Source organism: Gastrolobium bilobum, unplaced genomic scaffold, assembly GCF_033153095.1.
Source record: "Gastrolobium bilobum isolate Gb01-03AN ecotype WA unplaced genomic scaffold, APGP_CSIRO_Gbil_v1 utg6312, whole genome shotgun sequence".
Lineage (NCBI taxonomy): Eukaryota > Viridiplantae > Streptophyta > Magnoliopsida > Fabales > Fabaceae > Gastrolobium > Gastrolobium bilobum.
Genome location: NW_026896234.1, coordinates 157,485 through 177,082, shown reverse-complemented (window position 1 = coordinate 177,082; position 19,598 = coordinate 157,485). Strand labels below are relative to the sequence as shown.

Here is a 19,598-nt window from a genome sequence, read left to right as displayed (position 1 = left end):
ACTTGTCCACGTCTTTTTTATTACCGTTGCGGTCCAACAAACTCCTCTTAGCCTGCCACATGGCATGACATATGGGCATAGCAAGTGGCATTAATTGCCACCTAGTTCGATGTAGCCAGTAGTAAATTAGGTGGCCACCAGAAACATGCCACATCAGAAAACCAAGTTTACATGCTATAGTGAACTTGGACACATGACATATTGCAAAATAATAGTGTTGGGTGACACATTGGTAAAAAAGTGACCAATATGTGATGAATTGGTCACTGTTCCGGTCTATGCTCCCTCTGAATTTTTATTTTTAAATTAATAAATCCCTTAAAAGTTAAAACTACTTCTTTAAAATGATGGCTTTAATTATTTGTTAAATTGAGTTATACATTTATTCATAATTCACTTCCTCCGCGTTAATTTTTTTTTTTTTTTTTGGATAACATTTTATTTTATTTTTCTCTTAAACAGTTAAACGTATTGCAGAGTGATAGAAATTAGAAACGGAGCAGTCTCGAGTAAACTTTGAAATCCTCTGAAAAGGTTTTTGACTCAGTGACTGAGAACTCGGCTTTTGACTCAGTGATGGTTTCTTAGTTTTTCGTGGCCGATGATGATGATGTAGCTCAGAAACAGTCTCGCTCGCTATGACTTTTCAGGTGAATTGCGTTTCAACTATGCAATCTGCGCTGTTTTCGTGCCTTCTCGGTTTCCCTTTCTGCTCTCAAAACCTTCTTGTCTTTATTTGGAATTCTAGGTTTCAATAGCCATTAAATGAAATGAAATGAAATTAAATTAAATTAAACTATTCTGAAGCAACCAAATCTATCGGGCATTTACGTCAAACTCAAACAGTGAATTCATTTTTCAAGCAACCGAGTCAACGCAGTTGTTATCCTACCAAAGGGAACTTGTCAACATCCTTTCTTATTACTACCTATCTAATTTGTGTTGCTTACTATTATCTCGATTGTTGTAATATCTGTCGCTTTTTTATGATCGTTTTTACTTCATGTTTCGTGTAAAAATTCTAGCTTACAATTACTTGCACATGGGTTGAAAAGACATTTTTGCCATGCTCTTACACAGTTCTATTGAAGTCTCTTTTTTTCTTTTTTTTTGGAATTTGTCAATGGTTAACACTTAACAGTTGATGACTTGACTTGGATTACCACGTTATTTGCCATAAGATTTTAATTACAAATTTTGGGAATTTTAGCATTACTCCTACTATTTGTAGTCTCTACCCTCTAACGCAATCTGAACTTGTTCACTACATTTGGCTATTGCGCAGGTTTTAATATGACGTTGAAAGAACTTTACTAGGCTAGCCTTGTGTGTTCTGGTTTGCAATTTATGCCTGATTCCCCACAGCACGAAATCTGGGTTTGATATTGGAGCTATTCAGCTCATGAGCACCCTTACAAATGGCCCTTGTTTTATACTAGGTCAATGTCTTGTTCAAGTAGTATTAGACTTAAGGCCCCAAAAAAAGGGTAAAAAACAAGTCTTTTCAAAAGGTGCATTTTCACCTTATATGTAGCAACTTTGTTAGCCCAAATCCTCGTCCGACAATGAATGCTACTTGAGTTATTATGAGGTCCTGCGTTTTGTGTTTCCCTACTGCTTATGATTGCTTAAAAGTTAAAACCCTGTTCTTATAATCATTCTAGTGAACTACTAGCATTTAGGGATAACCAATATAGACTATGAAGGTCACAAGAAGGTGTGTTACTGTGACAAATTTGAGTTAGTTGTCACTTGTAAATAGTTTTTATCGGTTAAGCTTGTGCTCCCTTTGATGCTTTGCTACCTGCTTCATCATCTTCATTCCCATAGCTTATTATTCAATAGGCTAGTTAAGATTGCATGCAATCTACTACTTTTGTACTGACTTGGTCATAAAATTCCTTTGCCAGGTTATGCTAGATTGGGATAAAGTAAATTTGGGCTGACAATGGGTATCTCAAGGAAGTGGATCAAAGCATTGGTTGGTCCAAAGAGATCAGAAAAGGCAGAGTTTTCAGAGAAGGATGGAAACGTGAGTTTATCTCTCTCTCTCTCTCTTAAAATTATTTTATACTTCTATTCATGATTTTTAATATTTCTTTCATGTTCTGGTGGGCAAATGTAATTATCACACATTGTGCTTTTAGCTGAAGTTGTGTGTCATCACTTAGTTATTTCTCATGTCCTGCACCCCATAAGTGGGGAAAAGGTGTTGGTTTTTTTGTGTGCAAGTGTTATACTCGGAGGACATTTAGTGGAGTTGTTTTGATTTTTTAAATGTCAGAGCATGGTTCAACTCGATTAAGTAGTTTTGTTATTGATCATTTTAAAAAATCCCCTTCTGGCCTATGCTCAAGAAACTTTTTCCTCTTGGAAACTATATAAACTGAATATAATAAAAAGTAAAACCAGTGGTGGACCCACATTATAGATGACGGGGGAATTTGCATTCCCAAACCTGATGGCAGGCCAATGTTAATGCTAAGCTCAAGAGATGGTGTTCTAAGCATATGAGAGAGGCCACTTAAGGTTTGCCCCCATCCAAAATGAGTTCTTCTGGTTCCCCCCTTGTATAAAACACCACACATTTCATATCGTAAAATAACCTTGTGTAATCTTGATCTTTTCAATGATCAGAAGGTTGGCAAGTTTCGCCATGAGAGAAAGCATTCCATCGAATTTGATGATAAACCTCCAAACGATTTTGATGATGATGATACTCCACATATTGGAGACGACAATGGCCATCCAAACCATGATGCCCATTATTCACCTTCTACTTCACAACAAGCACATGATGCCGCACATAATAATCAACTTAAGAGGGAGGAATTGGCTGCAATACACATTCAAACAGCATTTCGAGGATTTCTGGTAATTTTTCGTATTAAATTTTGCTTAATTGTCTGAGCTGAACTGAAATATTTTATTTTAAAAAAAATTATCTGAATAATTGTTGCCTTAAATATTGTTCTTCTATTTAAATTGATGCAGGGCAGTGTTGGTGTCATAGCATTTATTTATTTTCTCTTTATACTTCAGAAGTATTTCTTATTCTCTTAAGTTACTTTTTGCATTGAAGAATCAGATACTGCAGTGTAGTGCTTGACTAAAGTGATCTATCTACCTCAAGGATGTTATGTTTCTGCAATCAGAATTTAATTTGTTTTTCTTAAAGATGTGCTTCATATATATTTTGAGGATCTTTCTTTCTTTTATTTACTTCTGTATTTATTTTGAGACTTATAGTGATCATTTTCAAGAGTGTTTTTTTGCCAATGACTTTGACCAAGCTGGAAAATTTTGTTGTATTTATCAGGCCAGAAGAGCACTACGAGCTTTGAAAGGATTGGTAAAGCTTCAGGCCATTGTAAGAGGCCATGCAGTGAGAAAACAAGCTGCAATAACGCTCCGTTGTATGCAAGCTTTGGTAAGGGTTCAGGCTCGCGTTCGGGCAAGGCGTGTTTGCTTAGCAGTGGAAAGTCAAGCTGCAGAGCAGAAACTTCAGCAACAGCTTGCAAGCGAAGCTAGAGATCGAGAAATAGAAGTAAGGAGCACTGTTTTGAAAGAGACACTGCTTTTTTATTGTGGAATATCTTCATCTCTTTCATTATTATTTCCTTATTATACATTTACCAGGGGGATGGGTATTGATAAATTGAGCTTCATGAATTTGAGATAGTTTGGTGGTACCAGTGGGTATTTTAACACTTAACACTTGTTCAATTTCATAGCAAAATTATTAAAAAAAAACAGAGAAGCAACATCAATTCCTGAAATACATCCATGACTCCATTTTATTCATTAGGATGAACTCACCAGAGTTAGAGTCTCCTAATTACAGAAAAGCACTAATGGACTCCAACCTATCACACAGTGACAGGGAATTACAGACTCAATCAACAACAATAACAAAGAGCACTTGCAGTCTCCAAAAGACATACTCACAAGACCCCAGAATGACTCAACAACGACACAAAATACAGAACCAACAACTAAGACCCACACTCAGCTCCCTCTACAAATCAATACCCGTTTGTAGAGTTCACCTTTCCCTTTCCCCAAGTTGATACAAGTTTCTTCACACCCCTCTCGCTCTCACCTCCAATATAACTACCATCCATCACATTTCCTTGCTCCAATCCTTCATTTTGCATAACTAACTCCATTCCTCTGCTATCTCTTTGGACCACCTCTTTCCTCTTCTCTTTATCGCTGCCTTGGCTTGGACCAGAATTATCTTCTTGGGCTGTTTGATCATCTTCCTGGACTGTTGGGCTTGCTACCTCCTTATTAATTTGTTGAACAGCAATACATTGTTGGGCTGAACTTGTGCTAGCCTTCCTTCTTTTATAACTTCTTGTAAATGGCTCTAGTGGCCCATCAAAGTCCAATATCTCTCGGGACTTCTATAGTTTCCTTTCAGAAATGTTCTTGGTTAAACCTTGACAAAATTTGAAAAGAAAGAATGGAAGGAACTAGGAAGGAAGGAAGAAAAGTGGGGATAAGTTACCATATACAAATACGACACCCAAAACAAATATCTGTGCTAATGCCATTCTAATTTTGATCTAGTTGCATGTGCATCCCATTTGTGCTCAGAATGTTTTGATGAAGGTAGTATTTCTGTAAAGAACTGTATTTGCAAAATGCCATAATTTAGTGCTTGGTATGATATAATGTAATTAAATTGCTGTTTTCTTATCAAATATATGTTCAAGGCACCTCCTAACTTAATAATAGCGAGTAGCAACTGAGTTTTTATTTACTTATTTTTTTATTTTTAAAAAAAAAAACAGGGAGGATGGTGTGACAGTGTAGGATCTGTTCAAGAAATTCAGGCTAAAATATTAAAGAGACAGGAGGCTGCAGCTAGACGTGAGAGAGCCATGGTATATGCTCTAGCTCATCAGGTAAAGTTACAATAGCTTATCTTGTTGAATTATATGGGTGGTGGGCATTATATAATTAAATTTTTCTGCAACTTGCATAATAAGAAATATCTGAAATTTGTAATATCATTAATGTACAAGCAGGGTTCAAGTCCTCATTGCCTTCAAGCTATTCTCCATCGTGAGACATAAGTAATTGCTTGTTATATCCTACGAAAGTATTGGAAGTTCAATATGAGCTTTTGAATGGCCCATCTTTAACACAAGTTTGTATATAGAATTATGGAAGAGAATACTGAATACAAGGTCGTTTTTCCCAACCAAATAAAAAGAAAAATATGGTACCAATTTAAACATAATTTAATCAAGCAACGTAGTTTTATGACTGTTAATGAGTTATGTTGATAGGATAACATTGTATGGTTACTAGATGATGTTATCAAGTGGTAATGAAGTCCTTGAAGCAAAACGAACACAGAACTTTTGTCCAACAATTTCCCCATCACTTGATCAACAGCTTTGCATTATTGTATTTGCTTTGATACTTCTTCTCAGTCCAAAAGCTTGGTGTAAGATTTTTCAATATTTCCACCTGGCAGTGGCAGGCAGGACCAAGACATCAGGCTGTTTCCTCTGGATTTGAACCAGATAAACATAGCTGGGGTTGGAATTGGTTGGAAAGATGGATGGCTGTCCGTCCTTGGGAGAATCGCTTTGTTGACATTAATCTGAGGGATGAAGTGAGGGTACATGAAAATGGAGCTATGGATGGTAAAAGTGGAATCAGACCTCAGTTAAGATCTGCTAACAAGAAAACATTTGCATCAAACATTCATCCCAACCCTGCAAGTCAGAGAACTGGTCCCACTCTTTCTGATGGCTGTGATTCTTCACCTAGGAAGTTAGCAGGTTTGCTAGAATCATCAAACGCACAGCCTGTTAAGCCAAATTGTAAGGCAAATGTTGGAAATCCCGTTGAAGAAGCTAACTCAAAACCTGGGATTGGGTCAAGATCTCATAGTAATCCAAAGGAGAGAACATCACAGGCAAATAAGCAGGCCAAAAAACGATTATCTCTGCCTAACATTGGTGAGTTTGTTCTCTTTCTGTGCATTTTATATTTTCCTGTACACTGGGGTCTGGGGGTCTTACAGCCACTTCAGCAGGCTGGAAAAATTATCAAGGGAACTATAGGTAAACTAACCTAATCATTGCATTCCACTTTAACCAGTTTGAGTTTGAGCTTGACAAAAAGTTCGAAAGGAATTGCGTTTGTATGTATCTAGGTGCATTCACTCCTCATTTACAGATGCATGCCAACATTGTAGAAGACCGTAAACCTTAAACTCTAACTGGTAGCATGAATACCTGTTTCAGGCATTCATTAATTTACAAGAGCAATGCTATTTGTCACAGAATGTTTTCCATGAAAAGTTTTACGGAAGTGCTGATGACCAATCACCACCAAGCGAGATACAGTCACAATAAGGTTGAATAGTAGTTTTCTAAAATAACTGCATGGCGACTTTGATTAGTATGGAATATTGTAGAGAAGTTTTGGTGAAGTTTAGCATTTTCCAATTTACAAATGTTGGCCAACACTGTTGAAGACCCATTCCACTGTACTGATAGGTTGAGCTATCAATTCTCTTAAAATGTTACTCTCAGGAAGAGGATTCTCATCACCAAGTAATCGCAAATTTGTTTAGTAAAGAATGTGATCACTGATGTTTTGTAAACCCCCCTAAGGAATTTGTTTTGGACCGGTTTCATAGCCCTGCTCTATGGACTGGCCTTTAGAGGCCCATTTAAAGGGTCACTCTCCCCTTACCTCCCCAAAATAAGATTTTTAAACCCTCGTTGAAGATATCTCACTCTATGAACAACTCGCTTTATACATGATTGGAGGCGCGACGTCTCACACATAGTAGTGGGGTCCACTGGATAAAATGGTTATCGCTCCCTCTCTCTCATCATTAGGGAATATATGTTTTTGATATATCCACCGATTATCTGACTAGTCCGGTTTGAGCATTGTCAGACCCAGTATAGGGGGTGACTCTCCCAAAATTATTTTCTCTATTCCCAAGAATTCGAACTCGAGATTTTTGATTAAGAGAAATAAGCTCCTTACCACTTGACTCAATGGTTGTTAGTATTAGGGAATATTTTTCCACTTATATATACTTCTTCATCGATTGAAGCGACATCTTGCATCTATTGTTGTTATGAGCTGTTATTTTGCCAAAATATAGAGTCTCTTAACACCTGTGATTCCCTCATCTTTGATTCATACTACTGCCTCTAAGATCACCATTACAGCGAGATATTTCATCCTATCAAGGGAAACAAACAAACCTAAGCTCATCAAACTAACAATTCAGAATTATTTTGCAATTTATAAACTTTATGTAAACATATTCATTTCTGAAAGTCTTATGTTGACAAAAAAACATAGTAAGCAATCTGAAAATTTAGATGGTTGGATTATGTTAGGATGGAACCTTCTAAATTTTATTTCTTAAATCTGTTAGCAGGGGGTGGCCCTGGGTCTCAAACAGCCAGGAATCCTATTAAAACTAATGTGAAAGGGATACTAAGCACGCAAAAGCCTAGTAGGGATAAACCTAAGCTCAATGGAGTAGGGGATGTGAATCTTACAAAATCAATTGCACAGTCCACGGATATGTGAGATCTGGCCATTTGTCGGTCTGTACATATGATGTCAAGCGTGGAGGGCTTTCAACCACAATGTAACAAGTTCCTCCTCGAAGCAGCCAATGTGGTTTCAAGGTTTTGAGGAGATTGTCTTGGGTTACGAATGGAATAAGATTTGTCCGGTTGATACATGTATGTAGTAATTATGCAATATTTGTTGTTGTAACTTGTAAGATTGTCAGTTATGTGATCACATGGTGTATTTATGTTCAAATGTACACCGTTCAGTCATTCAGTGTACGATTGCCTTCCATTTTATTTTATTGCTGTTGCCAAGTGCCCAAGTATTATTTTCTGAGTACATTGCCTTCCATGTTACTAACAAGTGTTTTTCTGAGAACGTGGAGCACAAGAACATAGAAAAAATCTATGTTCTATGTGATGTGATATTATTATAATGAAATTTATTAAATAATGTGTTAATATAAAATTGACACATTGTTAGTAACAATTTTTTCTTTCTTATGATTGTAATTTAATGTAACATTGTTAACCATTATAAAAAAACACACACATTGTTATTGTTAACAACGAACGAATTGCCGATGTTACTCGATAATATCATCATCGTACGGATATGCAAATAGTTTTTGAATTTACAAACAAAACAAAATAAACCGTGTTACTTGTGGCAGGTACACAATGAAAGAGAAGTCTCAACCCACCTTGTACCAAACACCCACCATCCTCACCCATTTTCCCTTCCTCTCTGAACACAACACTAAAGTCTGGACATGAAGCTGAAGTCTCTTTTTCTCCTCCTTCTCACTCTTAATAAATCAGAAGACAATAAACACCCAACAAAACATCAACCTCACTTACTCAATTGTAACTATCCAACCCAAACCTATCCAACCCAAACCTAACCAAAAAAATTCCATTCCAATTTTGCTGACCCCTGAAAAACAGATTCATAAAAGCAGCTCGTGTCAATATATTTAAAACCGGACCTAGACATAGGAATCTAAATTTTCCCCTTGCCAAACGCAATATGCTTCCATTTATTAATGATGCGATGTAATATTAATATAGTTTAATTCATTAAATAATGTATTAATACAAAATTAAATGGTAGTATAGTAAAATAAACAATCATACGAGCGGCATAAAATCTTAATCTCAGATTCTATTTAAAGAATCGAAACTTGTAAGGATATTCAGAGAGTCTATTCGTCTCAAAGAAGTAATTATGATTGGTAACTTGATATAATATTTTTATTATTATCATGGTTTAATGCAACATTGTTAAAAATTATAAAAAGGGTTTATTATTCCTCATATTGTAGTAGATAAATTTATTTCTTATACACAAATAAATGTGTGTGAGATTTATGTTTTATCTTTTTTTTTTTTTTCACGTAACTCACATATTTTTATGTTTATGAGAAATAATATTTATCTCATAACATGAGAAATATCAAACTCTTATAAAAAAATACATTGTTATAGTTAACATCGAACTAGGGGTGGCAATATGGGTTGAGCCCGGCAGGTCAACCCGCCAAAACGGGGCGGGTTGGGTTGAGATTTTCAACCCACCAACCCACCTCAACCCGCCCCGCCTAGAAGTGGGTCAAAACGGGTTCAACCCACTGCGGGGCGGGTTGACCCACCAGGTTTTAAATTTTTTTATTATTTTTTTATTTTTTTACAATTAGGTAGTATTTCATTAGTACTTAAATTTTTGTGATATTCAATTTTTTTTTATCTTAGTACTTTCTAGAAAAAATAAAGAATAACAATTTTATTTATGACAAATGTTATCTATTTATAAATTCCTAAATAATGTTTGACAAATATTAGTATACATTTAAGATTGAGACTAAAAAAAATATAGAGAAGTGTGAAATAAAATAAAATAATATTAAAAAATTCATAAAATATAATTTATTTTGAATTTTAATTAATTTTTTTTAATTGGCGGGTTGGTGGGTTGACCCGCCAACCGCCAACCCACCATAAAACGGGGTGGGTTCATTTTGACAACCCATATTTTTTGACGGGTCAACCCGCCCCGCCCCGTTTTTGGCGGGTTGGTGGCGGGTCGGGACGGGTCAACCCAAATTGTCACCCCTACATCGAACAACCTATAATTTGTTCTGATTACCAAAAAAAAAAAACCTATAATTTGTTCCACTGTCAATATTATTCACTAATTTTCTACTTAAATATAAAAACCATCCTAAAACTGTTTGAACCATGCTATAACTTGATAGGCCTGCATAAAATTTTATTTATCAAAATTTTCTTCAAATCATATTATAGGAATAATTACATATTTATCACAAAATCACTTTAGAAAAATTTTGTACTAACTTTGTGTAAATCTTTTCGGTTTATTATGTTAAATTTTAATATATAAATATTTAAGAATATAATAAATATGCTACGTATATACATATAATTAATGGAATATATTAAACCATGCAGTAATATTTAAGAGTCATGTATATTATATATTATATTTCATTTCACTCAAGAATCATTGAATAAATTATGTGTAACATCATTTGTCGAGTATATCTAATAATACCTCATACGTATTGTAATGGACCGATATTGAACATAACTCTATGAATAAATACACACATGAAAACCATTGAAGTACGCTATTTTTGAAGATTTGCACATTTGACGGACAGTTTTATATATTATATCCTTGCAGAATATATTTAGTAATATTTAATAAATGTTTATGAGAATTTTATATACGTCAAGGTTTGGTGGTTCGAAATTTCATAGGAGCCCTGACAATTTTTCATTTCCTAAACTTTTTATCTACAAAAATAATTTTTTTTTATGTATGCCAATGGATATTTGCCGTTGTTACTCGATAATATTCCTCTATTTGGTAAAATAACATGTATTTTATCACTGTTGCTGTTATATGTATTATTGTATATGAAAATAATCAAATATAAAGTATATAATACTTTTTTATTTGCATAACAATTCATGTTTCTTAGTTGTAGAGTTTTGTTTGTGGTAGATACTAACAAATTTATATGTGAGTGTTGTAGTTTTTTTACCTCGAAAATTAACAAAGAATATTGACACGGTTTTTTCTTCCGGCGATTAACCAACGACACATTGGCGGATCCAGGAATTTTTCTTGTGGGGGGCTAAAAATTAAATATTTGTTTTTCTCTTCCAACATAATATATGAGAGGTCAAAATACGAAAAATTAATTTTTTTTTTCAACCACAATATGTGGGAGACCGAAATACCACTCTAGAGAACATAACTCATAAATACCTCTTTTAACTTGTTATAAAGAGAAAGAAGGAGAGAGAGGTGGAAGATGTCACAGTCAAATCTATTATCAATTTAAAAAACTACATATTTTCAACCCCTAAAATGAACATTTTTTATACAAAGAAAAAGAGAAGAGAGCAAAGGTTTAGATTTCACAAAAAATATGTACTAATTACTATAATCTAAATAGATAATTCAAAGTAAACCTCTCTCATTTCTTAACCTCTTTTTCTATTTACTCACTGTTAGCCCAAGAAGAAAAAAAAGCCAAAGATAAATCAGAAGCAGAAGAGACAGATTGCCAAGAAGCACAATCACCAAAACCCTTCTGCCCCTCACTTCCCTCTCTATCACGAATCATCAGAAAAGGAGAGGGGTCGAAAGAATAAGGTTCATTCTTTCGTAAGACTCTCGGACTTCTTATTTTTATTCATGGATGAGAAGATTTGTGCTAACATCTAAGCATAATAAAAGTAGAAACTGTAAGTTTCAAGTCGAGGTTTAAACTATAATTTAAGGGGAAGGTTATATTTACAAATTTTTTTTAGAAACTCTTACAAACTACACTGTGTCTGACCGTCATACACTTTAATCAAGAGTGTATGACTGATCATACTTAATGTAATTTGTAAAAAAATACAATCAGAGTTAGAGGGGTTTCAATATATATAGGACCTGAGAATATAAAGAAGCTCTATAAACTCTCTGCGGTGGGAGAAAACTACTTCACATTAATGGCGAAAAAAATGAAGGTTTCTTGCATTATACTTATGTTAAAAAATTTCTTCTATGTACCAAAAAAAAAAAAAAACTTCAAATTTGAGGGGGACGGCCGCCTACCCTAGCACCCCCTCGGTCCGCCCCTGCAACGACAGATACTGACAAAAAATTAGATTTTTTTTCCTTCGTGCATCGCATGTGTACTGCACTAGTTTACACCGTTCTCACTTTCAGCAATTAACCAATGACAGACACCAATAAAAAATTAAATCTTTTTTCTCCGTGATTCAGACGTGTAGTGCACTAATTTACACCTTAATTGATTTCAAAATAGGTATTATCGTCGTACATAAATACATTAATTAGTTTCAAAGTTTTTTTGGGGTTGTTTACAGTTGGTTTTAAATTGAATTCCAAAAAAAACAAAAACAAATAAAGGGCGTTATTAGTGGCACGGGAGTTACAAAATTTACAAAACACCGTCAGAGATAACAGCAAAAAAGAAAAAGTCACAACAACGCACCTTCGTACCAAACGCCCACTGCCCTATCAAACCCCAAATCATCTTCTCTCTGGCACCCAATTTTCTTGTCTCTCTCAACTCAACATTGAAGTCTTAACCCGAACCCTCATTTTCTCCTCCTTCTCACTCTAAAACACCTCAGAACACAACACACAACACACAACAACAAATTAAAAAAGAAAAAAGAAAACCTCAACCTCCTTCTTCAGTTCTTCTCACTACCCCAACCCTAACCCAAAACAGAATTCGGTTGCAACTCTCAAAAAGGAGTCTTGCGTGTTTGTTTGTTTGTTTGTTTTAACAAACACGCAAGTTAACAAACACTGGAGAATCAGTTGCTGCTACAATTAAGAATATCACAATTCCAGACCATTCTCATTCCCAACGAGTTTTAATCCCAAATTGGTTCATTCTCTCTCAATTGAGGATTGCACCTAACTCAATGTTCTCAACCCCATTCGTTCTCACTTTCTCTCTCCTCCTCTCTCTCCCAATCCTCTTCTTCCTCGCACCGCGAATCCTCCCTCCACGGCCACACTCCGTTCACATTTCACCCTCCGATGAACTCGATGACGTCAACCTCTTCAACCGCGCCATCACCCAATCCCATTCAAATCCCAAATCCAAATCTAACCCTTCGAAATTCTTTCACCTTTCATCCAAAAACCCAAACCTCAAAATCGCATTCCTCTTCTTAACTAACTCCGATCTCCACTTCGCGCCTCTCTGGGATCGCTTCTTCCAAAACAACCCAACCAACCTTTACAACATTTACATACACGCTGACCCCTCCGTGAATGTCACGCGCCCTGACTCCCCTGTCTTCCGCGGCAAGTTCATCGCCGCTAAACGGACCTACCGCGCGTCACCGACCTTAATCTCCGCCACGCGCCGTCTCCTCGCCACCGCACTCCTCGACGACCCCGCCAATGCCTACTTCGCCGTCCTCTCCCAGTACTGCATCCCTCTCCATTCCTTCAATTACATCTACCATTCCCTCTTCGTTTCACCTACCTTCGATTTGACCGATCCCGAGTCGACTCAGTTCGGTGTTCGTCTCAAATACAAGAGCTTCGTTGAGATTCTCTCCAATGCGCCTAAGCTATGGAAGCGTTACGTCGCGAGGGGTCGTTACGCGATGACGCCGGAAGTTCCGTTCGAGAAGTTTCGGGTCGGATCTCAGTTTTTCACCCTCGCTCGACGTCACGCGTTGGTGGTCATCAAGGATCGAAGCTTGTGGAGGAAATTTAAGATACCTTGTTACCGCGAAGATGAGTGTTACCCGGAGGAACATTATTTTCCGACGCTGTTGTCAATGGCGGATCCCGACGGTTGCACCAAGTACACGCTTACGCGGGTCAATTGGACCGGCACCGTCAACGGCCACCCTTATACTTATCGTCCTGCCGAGGTCTCGCCGGAGCTCATTAGCCGGCTGCGCCAGTCCAATCATTCCGAATCTTATTTGTTTGCGAGGAAATTCACTCCAGATTGCTTGGAACCCTTGATGCGCATAGCTAAATCGGTCATTTTCAGGGATTGAAATTTTAACGTGGTACGTTGTTATCTATGTTTTTTTTTTATTGTTTTTTTTTTTAGTTCTATGATTTTGGTTAGCAGTGAGTCAGAAAAAGTTTGGAACTTTATTGATGTTAATTTGCACTACTTGTTGTTGTAAAATGGATGTGTCCATTTTCAGCTTTATGTGTTAGAATAGAATCTGGGGTTGATGCTTGTGTGTGTGCGCTTTTCTTCATGTTCTCGTTTTGTTTGCATTCTCAAAATATTCCATGATATTTATATGGGTTTGTTCATTTACTAACTCATTAGTTGGAAGAAAAGAAAATTTAAGATATCAAGGGCACTGAAATTTTGAGGGACTTCAAATGGCTTTTTGATTAATGTATGTATATGTAAGTGCTGTGCTGTAGTGCTCTCTTGGGAATGAGATTCTCTTACTGTTTATGGAACATATAATTGCTTTTGGCATTTGTGGTGTTTATGCTTTAAGATGAGGAAAAAAAGGTTTATGAATTATGACATCTTGTATTCTGAATGTCAAAATTATGGAGCTAGTCTACTAGGTGCTTTTATCTTCTTCTTTTTGGTGAAAACTAGCGTTGATGATGAAGACTCGGGCGTGCCTAATCTGAAGTATTATGCATGGCATTGGCATATCCTATCTGTTTGTTGGAAATCATTTTCTGGATTGTTTCTATTAGTTTGCTTTTTATGTAGAAATTACAAACACCTTGCAGCACTTGCAAGTGATGGCGTGGAATTTTATTAATTTCTTTATCAGATTCTGCAGTTGAGATAACTTTGTTCAATCAAATTTTATTCTCACAGGTGGAACAGGTCAGTGAAGAGATTGATTTATGGTGAGATGATATTGCTTGGTGTTGCTATGGCTATAGCTTCATTGGGGGTATATCGTTTGAAGAGGCATAAATAGCCCACAACTTATATTCCTGGAACTCTCTAATGGAGAGAACTCGAGATTACAGTAATGAGGAATCAAAACAGAAAGCAAAGAAAGAGTTAGACACCTGCGTGAGTTAAGAAAGAAAGGCGGGGGTGCTCTGGTCAGGTGTATTCAATTGGTGCAAGAGCTCTAGTGATTGCCAGAGAAGATTATGTAGGTATTTTTGTGGTATGATTTTTGTATATATACGAATCGTGTAAAAACATTGATAAAAAGGTCTACAATGTTACTGGTTTTGGACGAAACAAGAGCTGTTGCCTGAACGTGAGGCAACAATGACTGCAATGATAGAAAAAGAAAAAAGCTCTGCTCTCATTTTTCTGCTATTGATCCCTTTGCAACTCCTTTTCCTTTTGTTTTTTTTGGTTCTTTTCATTGGAACAGTGATCAAAATGTCACTCTTCACCAACTTTTTTACCTAATGCCACGCGAACAATGTTATTTCTCAATCTGTCACGGGGGGCAAGTTCGCTACCTAGTGTAGCGAACTCGATTTGCTGATGTGTCACATTTTTAGTGAATAACAACTACCAAGTTAAAAAAAAAAAAAAATAGGTTTGAAGTTCGCTACATTGGGTAGCGATCGTTACCTCGTGTAGCGAACTTGGTGTCCACTAGAAACGTGACACGTCAGCAAATCGAGTTCGCTACATCAGGTAACGAACTTGCTTTCGTAGCCGGTGGCAGACTGAGTCAAGCGCCATTGTCTGCATTTGCGGACATAAACTTTTTTTTAAAATTTTTTTTTTTTTTGATGGTTGATTCTGGTGGCTGATTCTGGTGCTCGAGGTGATTGGGGTGCACTTGCGGACATAAACCATTGGTTATGTGGTGGCTGATTCTGGTGCTCGAGGTGGCTTAGATGCAAAGTAGAAGGCCAGGGAAACAAAATAATCAAGACGGAGTGGTGGAAACGAAGACAGAGTAGAGAGACATTTGGGTTGATGATGATGATGATGATGATGATGATGAGGTATGAGGGGGAGGGTAGTTGTTATTGATGATGGTGGGGCCTTGAGACTATGGTGTGCGAGTGTGTTTCGTGCATGATGTCCCTCGCTTCAAATCAAGGTAAGTAAGAAGCACCCCCTGCGTCAACCAGAAGTCTCGCCATTTATTTTCAAAACGAATTTCAATGATATTCTAAGGTTATGTATGTGGTGGTGGCCTTCTCTATATTTTAATAGATTAGTTGATTTTTTATTATTATCTTTTTATATTAAGTTTGAGGGGAATATTATATTTACAAACTTTTACAACTTACATTATCTTCTTCCAAAAGAATACTAGGTCACTCTATCTTCTCCCGAGAGAACATAGTGCAATTTGCAAAAATTTGTAAAAAAAATCCGTAAACAATCCTTTCTCTAAGTTTGAAGTTTTTTTATATTCTTTAATTTTTAATGTATTTAAATTTTAAAAAAAAATTAAATGTGCGGACATGAATAAATTTTTCTCCGTCCGTCACTGCTCGTGGCAGATTGAGAAATAACATTATCCGCGTGACATTTAGATAAAAAAATTGATGAACAGTGACATTTTTGATCACTGTCCTCTTTTCATTAGTCGGTGATCTCTTTCTTCCTTGAAAAGTATCAAATAGTGGCTTTAATTCCTTTGTATTAGAGAATTATATGAAAGAAAAGAAATAAAGCATTTTGCAGAATGTGTGTAGAGTAGTAATGGTATCAAATTCTTTTCCTTTCGGTCGCCGTATATTATTTAATTCCATTTATTTATGAATATAACGATTTGACTACGCTAGCGCGGTGGAGCCACTATGTGAGTGTGTTCATTTCCCTTTTTGGCACTATCCTTGTGCTGCACAAATTTTTGTATATTATATAAAAGTGAATAGATTTCATTGTAGATAAAAGAAAGAGAAATACTCATAAAAATGTGTAAGTTTTATTATAAACAGAAGAGAAAAAAAAAATTAAGATCTATTCATTTTTATACAAATGTGAGTAATAATTTTTTTTTAAGCAAAGAAGAAACATTACGCCCGTATTATAAATAATCAGGTTTCAGTGAAACGCGGATGAGTCTACACTAATATTTTAGTTAGCTGAATGTAATACTCTAACAATACACAATTTTCCTTTTAAAGATTAACATGAGCATGAGTAAAATATTTATGATATTATTGTTGTACCATTTATTCAGTATATTTATCCAATAAAAAAGAAAAATGACTGTCATGTTTTTATGGAAAGAAAAAAAATATATTTTTTTTATTTAAGTGTCAGTTATTAAATAACAGATATATATACTATAGATATACAGAAGAAGATCTCGAGGATAAGCTACAGCCACCGTGAGTTGCGACAAATATATGAAGTTGTCGGTGGTGGGTGTTATTTCTCTTTCTCGATTAAAAAAAAGGGGTCCCAGCGGCATGATTTAGGAATTCGAAGGACAAATAAAGTCACACCCCTTTGTTTGCTTTGCCATGAGACGGGCCCACTCGCCCATTCCAACACAGTTGGCTTCCATCATCTCTTCTAAAAAATTCATTGAATGCAAAAAGCTCAAGTATGTTTATCTGTAAAAAAATAAATCAATGTTCTTTAATTATTTTTTAATATAAAAATTCGTTAGACTGTAAGAATAAACAATGCCCATATCCATATACTTATGTTATTAAATTTTAAATATTAATTATTTATTAATAGAGTGAGGTCATTCAAATCAAACGGGTAATTACTTGACTAAAAACTCTAATATGCAACAAAATACTTAGTGTATTGTCAAAACTTTTAAAGAAAGATCCTCTTTTTTGAATCCAGAACAAACTCAAACTGTCAAAGAATTGAAAAAAATTGCTCAAAATCCACTAGCCTTGAAAATTTTCAATACTGGCAAAAGAATTCTTCAAACAGATGCCAATAATCATTTCTGGAGAGCTGTTTTTATCGAAGAATTTATTCAATTAATAATTTTTATATTATATTTCCTTAATATTTGTCTTATGAGTTGAGTAACACAAGCACAAAACAACAACTCTACATTTGATTTCAGTAAATTTCGTAATTTGTAAGTTTGTAACCCATATTCCCTCGGGATTTCTTTCTTTTTGATTTCTAATCTCATTCTGAAACTGGACAAAAACATAGAAAAGTGTGATGAACACATTCTTATATTTGTTGTTTTGGATGACGGTGTTTAATAATCTGACTTGTTACATATTTAATTTTAAGATGGATTGGATATTCTGTTACAAGACATTCTGTAATTATTTTTAATTATGTATTTTTGTGAAATAAATAATTATAATATTAAAATTATTTTTTTAATTATATATTTTCAGAAATATATAATTAAAAAATAGTTACAGAAATATGAACCGTACAACATGATTATTATATTTCCGTTAATTTTTATCGAGCAATATCGAAATTCTATTTTTAATGCTCTTTTAATTATGAGATGAAATTTCTACTCTCACTAAATAATTTCACCCGACTCTTTATTAATTGTGAGCTAAAATTGAATTTTTCTTCCATTCAATTATTAAAAAATATATGACTTACATTACATCTTTCTTTTCTTATAACTTTTACAAAAAAAAAAAAAAATACTCAAAATAAACACTAATTTTAAGAACAACTTGATATTATAATGGATTACTTTAATCATCTGACGCTCTTGTTCTGATCGGCATGGAGATAAGAATAGCATAAAGGAGAAGGTTAGGTTAGTTGTCAACTTACCACCAAATTTTGAAATTCATCCCAAGTCCCAGTTGAAAATTGAACAATTATTCAAGTTTGTTTGCATCTGAAAAAATTCTTGTAGTTGAAGTTGGGTAGTTGCTGTGAATGAACTAAGCGCCGCCACCTATGTAAAATATAATGAACCAGCACACAGCGGGACAGTGGCCAAAGTGCTACTGTTGGCAAAAAAAAATATATCAAAATATCACGCTAACAGTTAATTTTGTCAAAATGTTACGTGGCATATTTTGCTACATTGTGTAACGAAATATGTGTGCAAATAATTCGCTACACAGTGTAGCGAAATATGCCGCGTCAGAATGCACAGAACCAAAAATGCCACGTGTCAGACAGTGTAGCGAAATTCTCCCTGTTTGACGCGTGACATTTTTTGTTCTGACGTGGCATATTTCGCTACACCATGTAGCGAAATATTTGCACACGTATTTCGCTACACAGTGTAGAAAAATATACTACGTGACATTTTGACAAAATTTACTGTTGACGTGAGATTTTAGTGTTTTTTTCTTTGCAAAGTGCCACTGTTCCCACACAGGCTCTATAGAATGCTTTTCTTAAAAAAATAAATAAATTATATTCATGAGAGAAAAAAGGGGAAATAATACACTTGATCTGGCTGCAAGAAATGCATGCCACCATAGAGGCAAACGGGGCCTTCACCTTCCCCGAAACAGAAGATAACAACAAATTGAGATAATTACGCGTTTAATCGTTAATCATTTTCTGCACTATCTTCTAATCGAATATGTCTCTTATATATTAATTAACATAATCATTTTATGTGAAACGATTTTATCTATTTAAGAATGAATCAATGATAATAATTTTATAATTATCTATTCTAATATTTTTTTCTCTTTCTTTATTATTATTGATTTACTTTTATATAATTACAATTCTCAATGTCACATGATTATGTTAACCAGTCCAAGAGACTTCAAAGCTAACCACTACTTATTGAAGAAACCTTTCCTTAATGCTTTTGGCTTCTGGTACGCGTTCCAATGCGACGTGGATTTTCAATTTAAAACATGTGTCGGTAGTTTTCGAAGCATAAAATCGGGAAAAATAATAATTAAAATATTACTATTTTAATAAATAATTACGAATAAATTGATGTTTCGAACCTGTATACGAATCTATTACACTCGTTCACGTCCAAATTAGACGTCACTATTCACGCCTAAGTTAGGCGTGACTCTCAAGGCATTCACGCCTAAATTAGGCGTGACTCGTCTGATGTTGACATGTGGCACAAAAAATTAAT

General features: G+C 35.2%; 2 protein-coding genes across 4 annotated transcripts; both read left to right on the top strand.

Moving 5' to 3' along the window:
- Window positions 1-489: 489 nt before the first annotated feature.
- On the top strand, window positions 490-7,886 carry LOC133298402 (protein IQ-DOMAIN 5-like). 3 transcript variants are annotated; one of them, XM_061497665.1, is made up of 7 exons: window positions 490-650; window positions 1,911-2,032; window positions 2,638-2,874; window positions 3,320-3,547; window positions 4,800-4,913; window positions 5,492-5,981; window positions 7,430-7,886. In XM_061497665.1, the coding sequence occupies exons 2-7, from the start codon at window positions 1,949-1,951 to the stop codon at window positions 7,582-7,584; spliced, it is 1,308 nt and encodes a 435-aa protein (XP_061353649.1). In that variant the 5' UTR covers window positions 490-650; window positions 1,911-1,948; the 3' UTR covers window positions 7,585-7,886. The 3 variants fall into 3 exon arrangements, with proteins under 3 accessions (XP_061353649.1, XP_061353648.1, XP_061353650.1); XM_061497664.1 differs by having other exon boundaries at window positions 7,427-7,886; XM_061497666.1 differs by lacking the exon at window positions 7,430-7,886 and adding an exon at window positions 6,270-7,234.
- Window positions 7,887-12,191: 4,305 nt separating this feature from the next.
- Window positions 12,192-14,868, top strand: LOC133298409 (glycosyltransferase BC10-like). The gene is made up of 2 exons (XM_061497681.1): window positions 12,192-13,664; window positions 14,459-14,868. The coding sequence occupies exon 1, from the start codon at window positions 12,552-12,554 to the stop codon at window positions 13,650-13,652; it is 1,101 nt and encodes a 366-aa protein (XP_061353665.1). The 5' UTR covers window positions 12,192-12,551; the 3' UTR covers window positions 13,653-13,664; window positions 14,459-14,868.
- The last annotated feature ends 4,730 nt before the right edge of the window (window positions 14,869-19,598 follow it).

Excerpts from the sequence above, each read along its gene's own strand:
- LOC133298402 (XM_061497664.1), top strand. The coding sequence starts at position 1,949 with ATGGGTATCTCAAGGAAGTGGATCAAAGCATTGGTTGGTCCAAAGAGA. Across the intron at positions 3,548-4,799 it reads CTAGAGATCGAGAAATAGAA|GGAGGATGGTGTGACAGTGT; the intron begins GTAAGGAGCACT and ends AAAAAAAAACAG. Across the intron at positions 5,982-7,426 it reads ATTATCTCTGCCTAACATTG|CAGGGGGTGGCCCTGGGTCT; the intron begins GTGAGTTTGTTC and ends TAAATCTGTTAG.
- LOC133298409 (XM_061497681.1), top strand. The coding sequence starts at position 12,552 with ATGTTCTCAACCCCATTCGTTCTCACTTTCTCTCTCCTCCTCTCTCTC.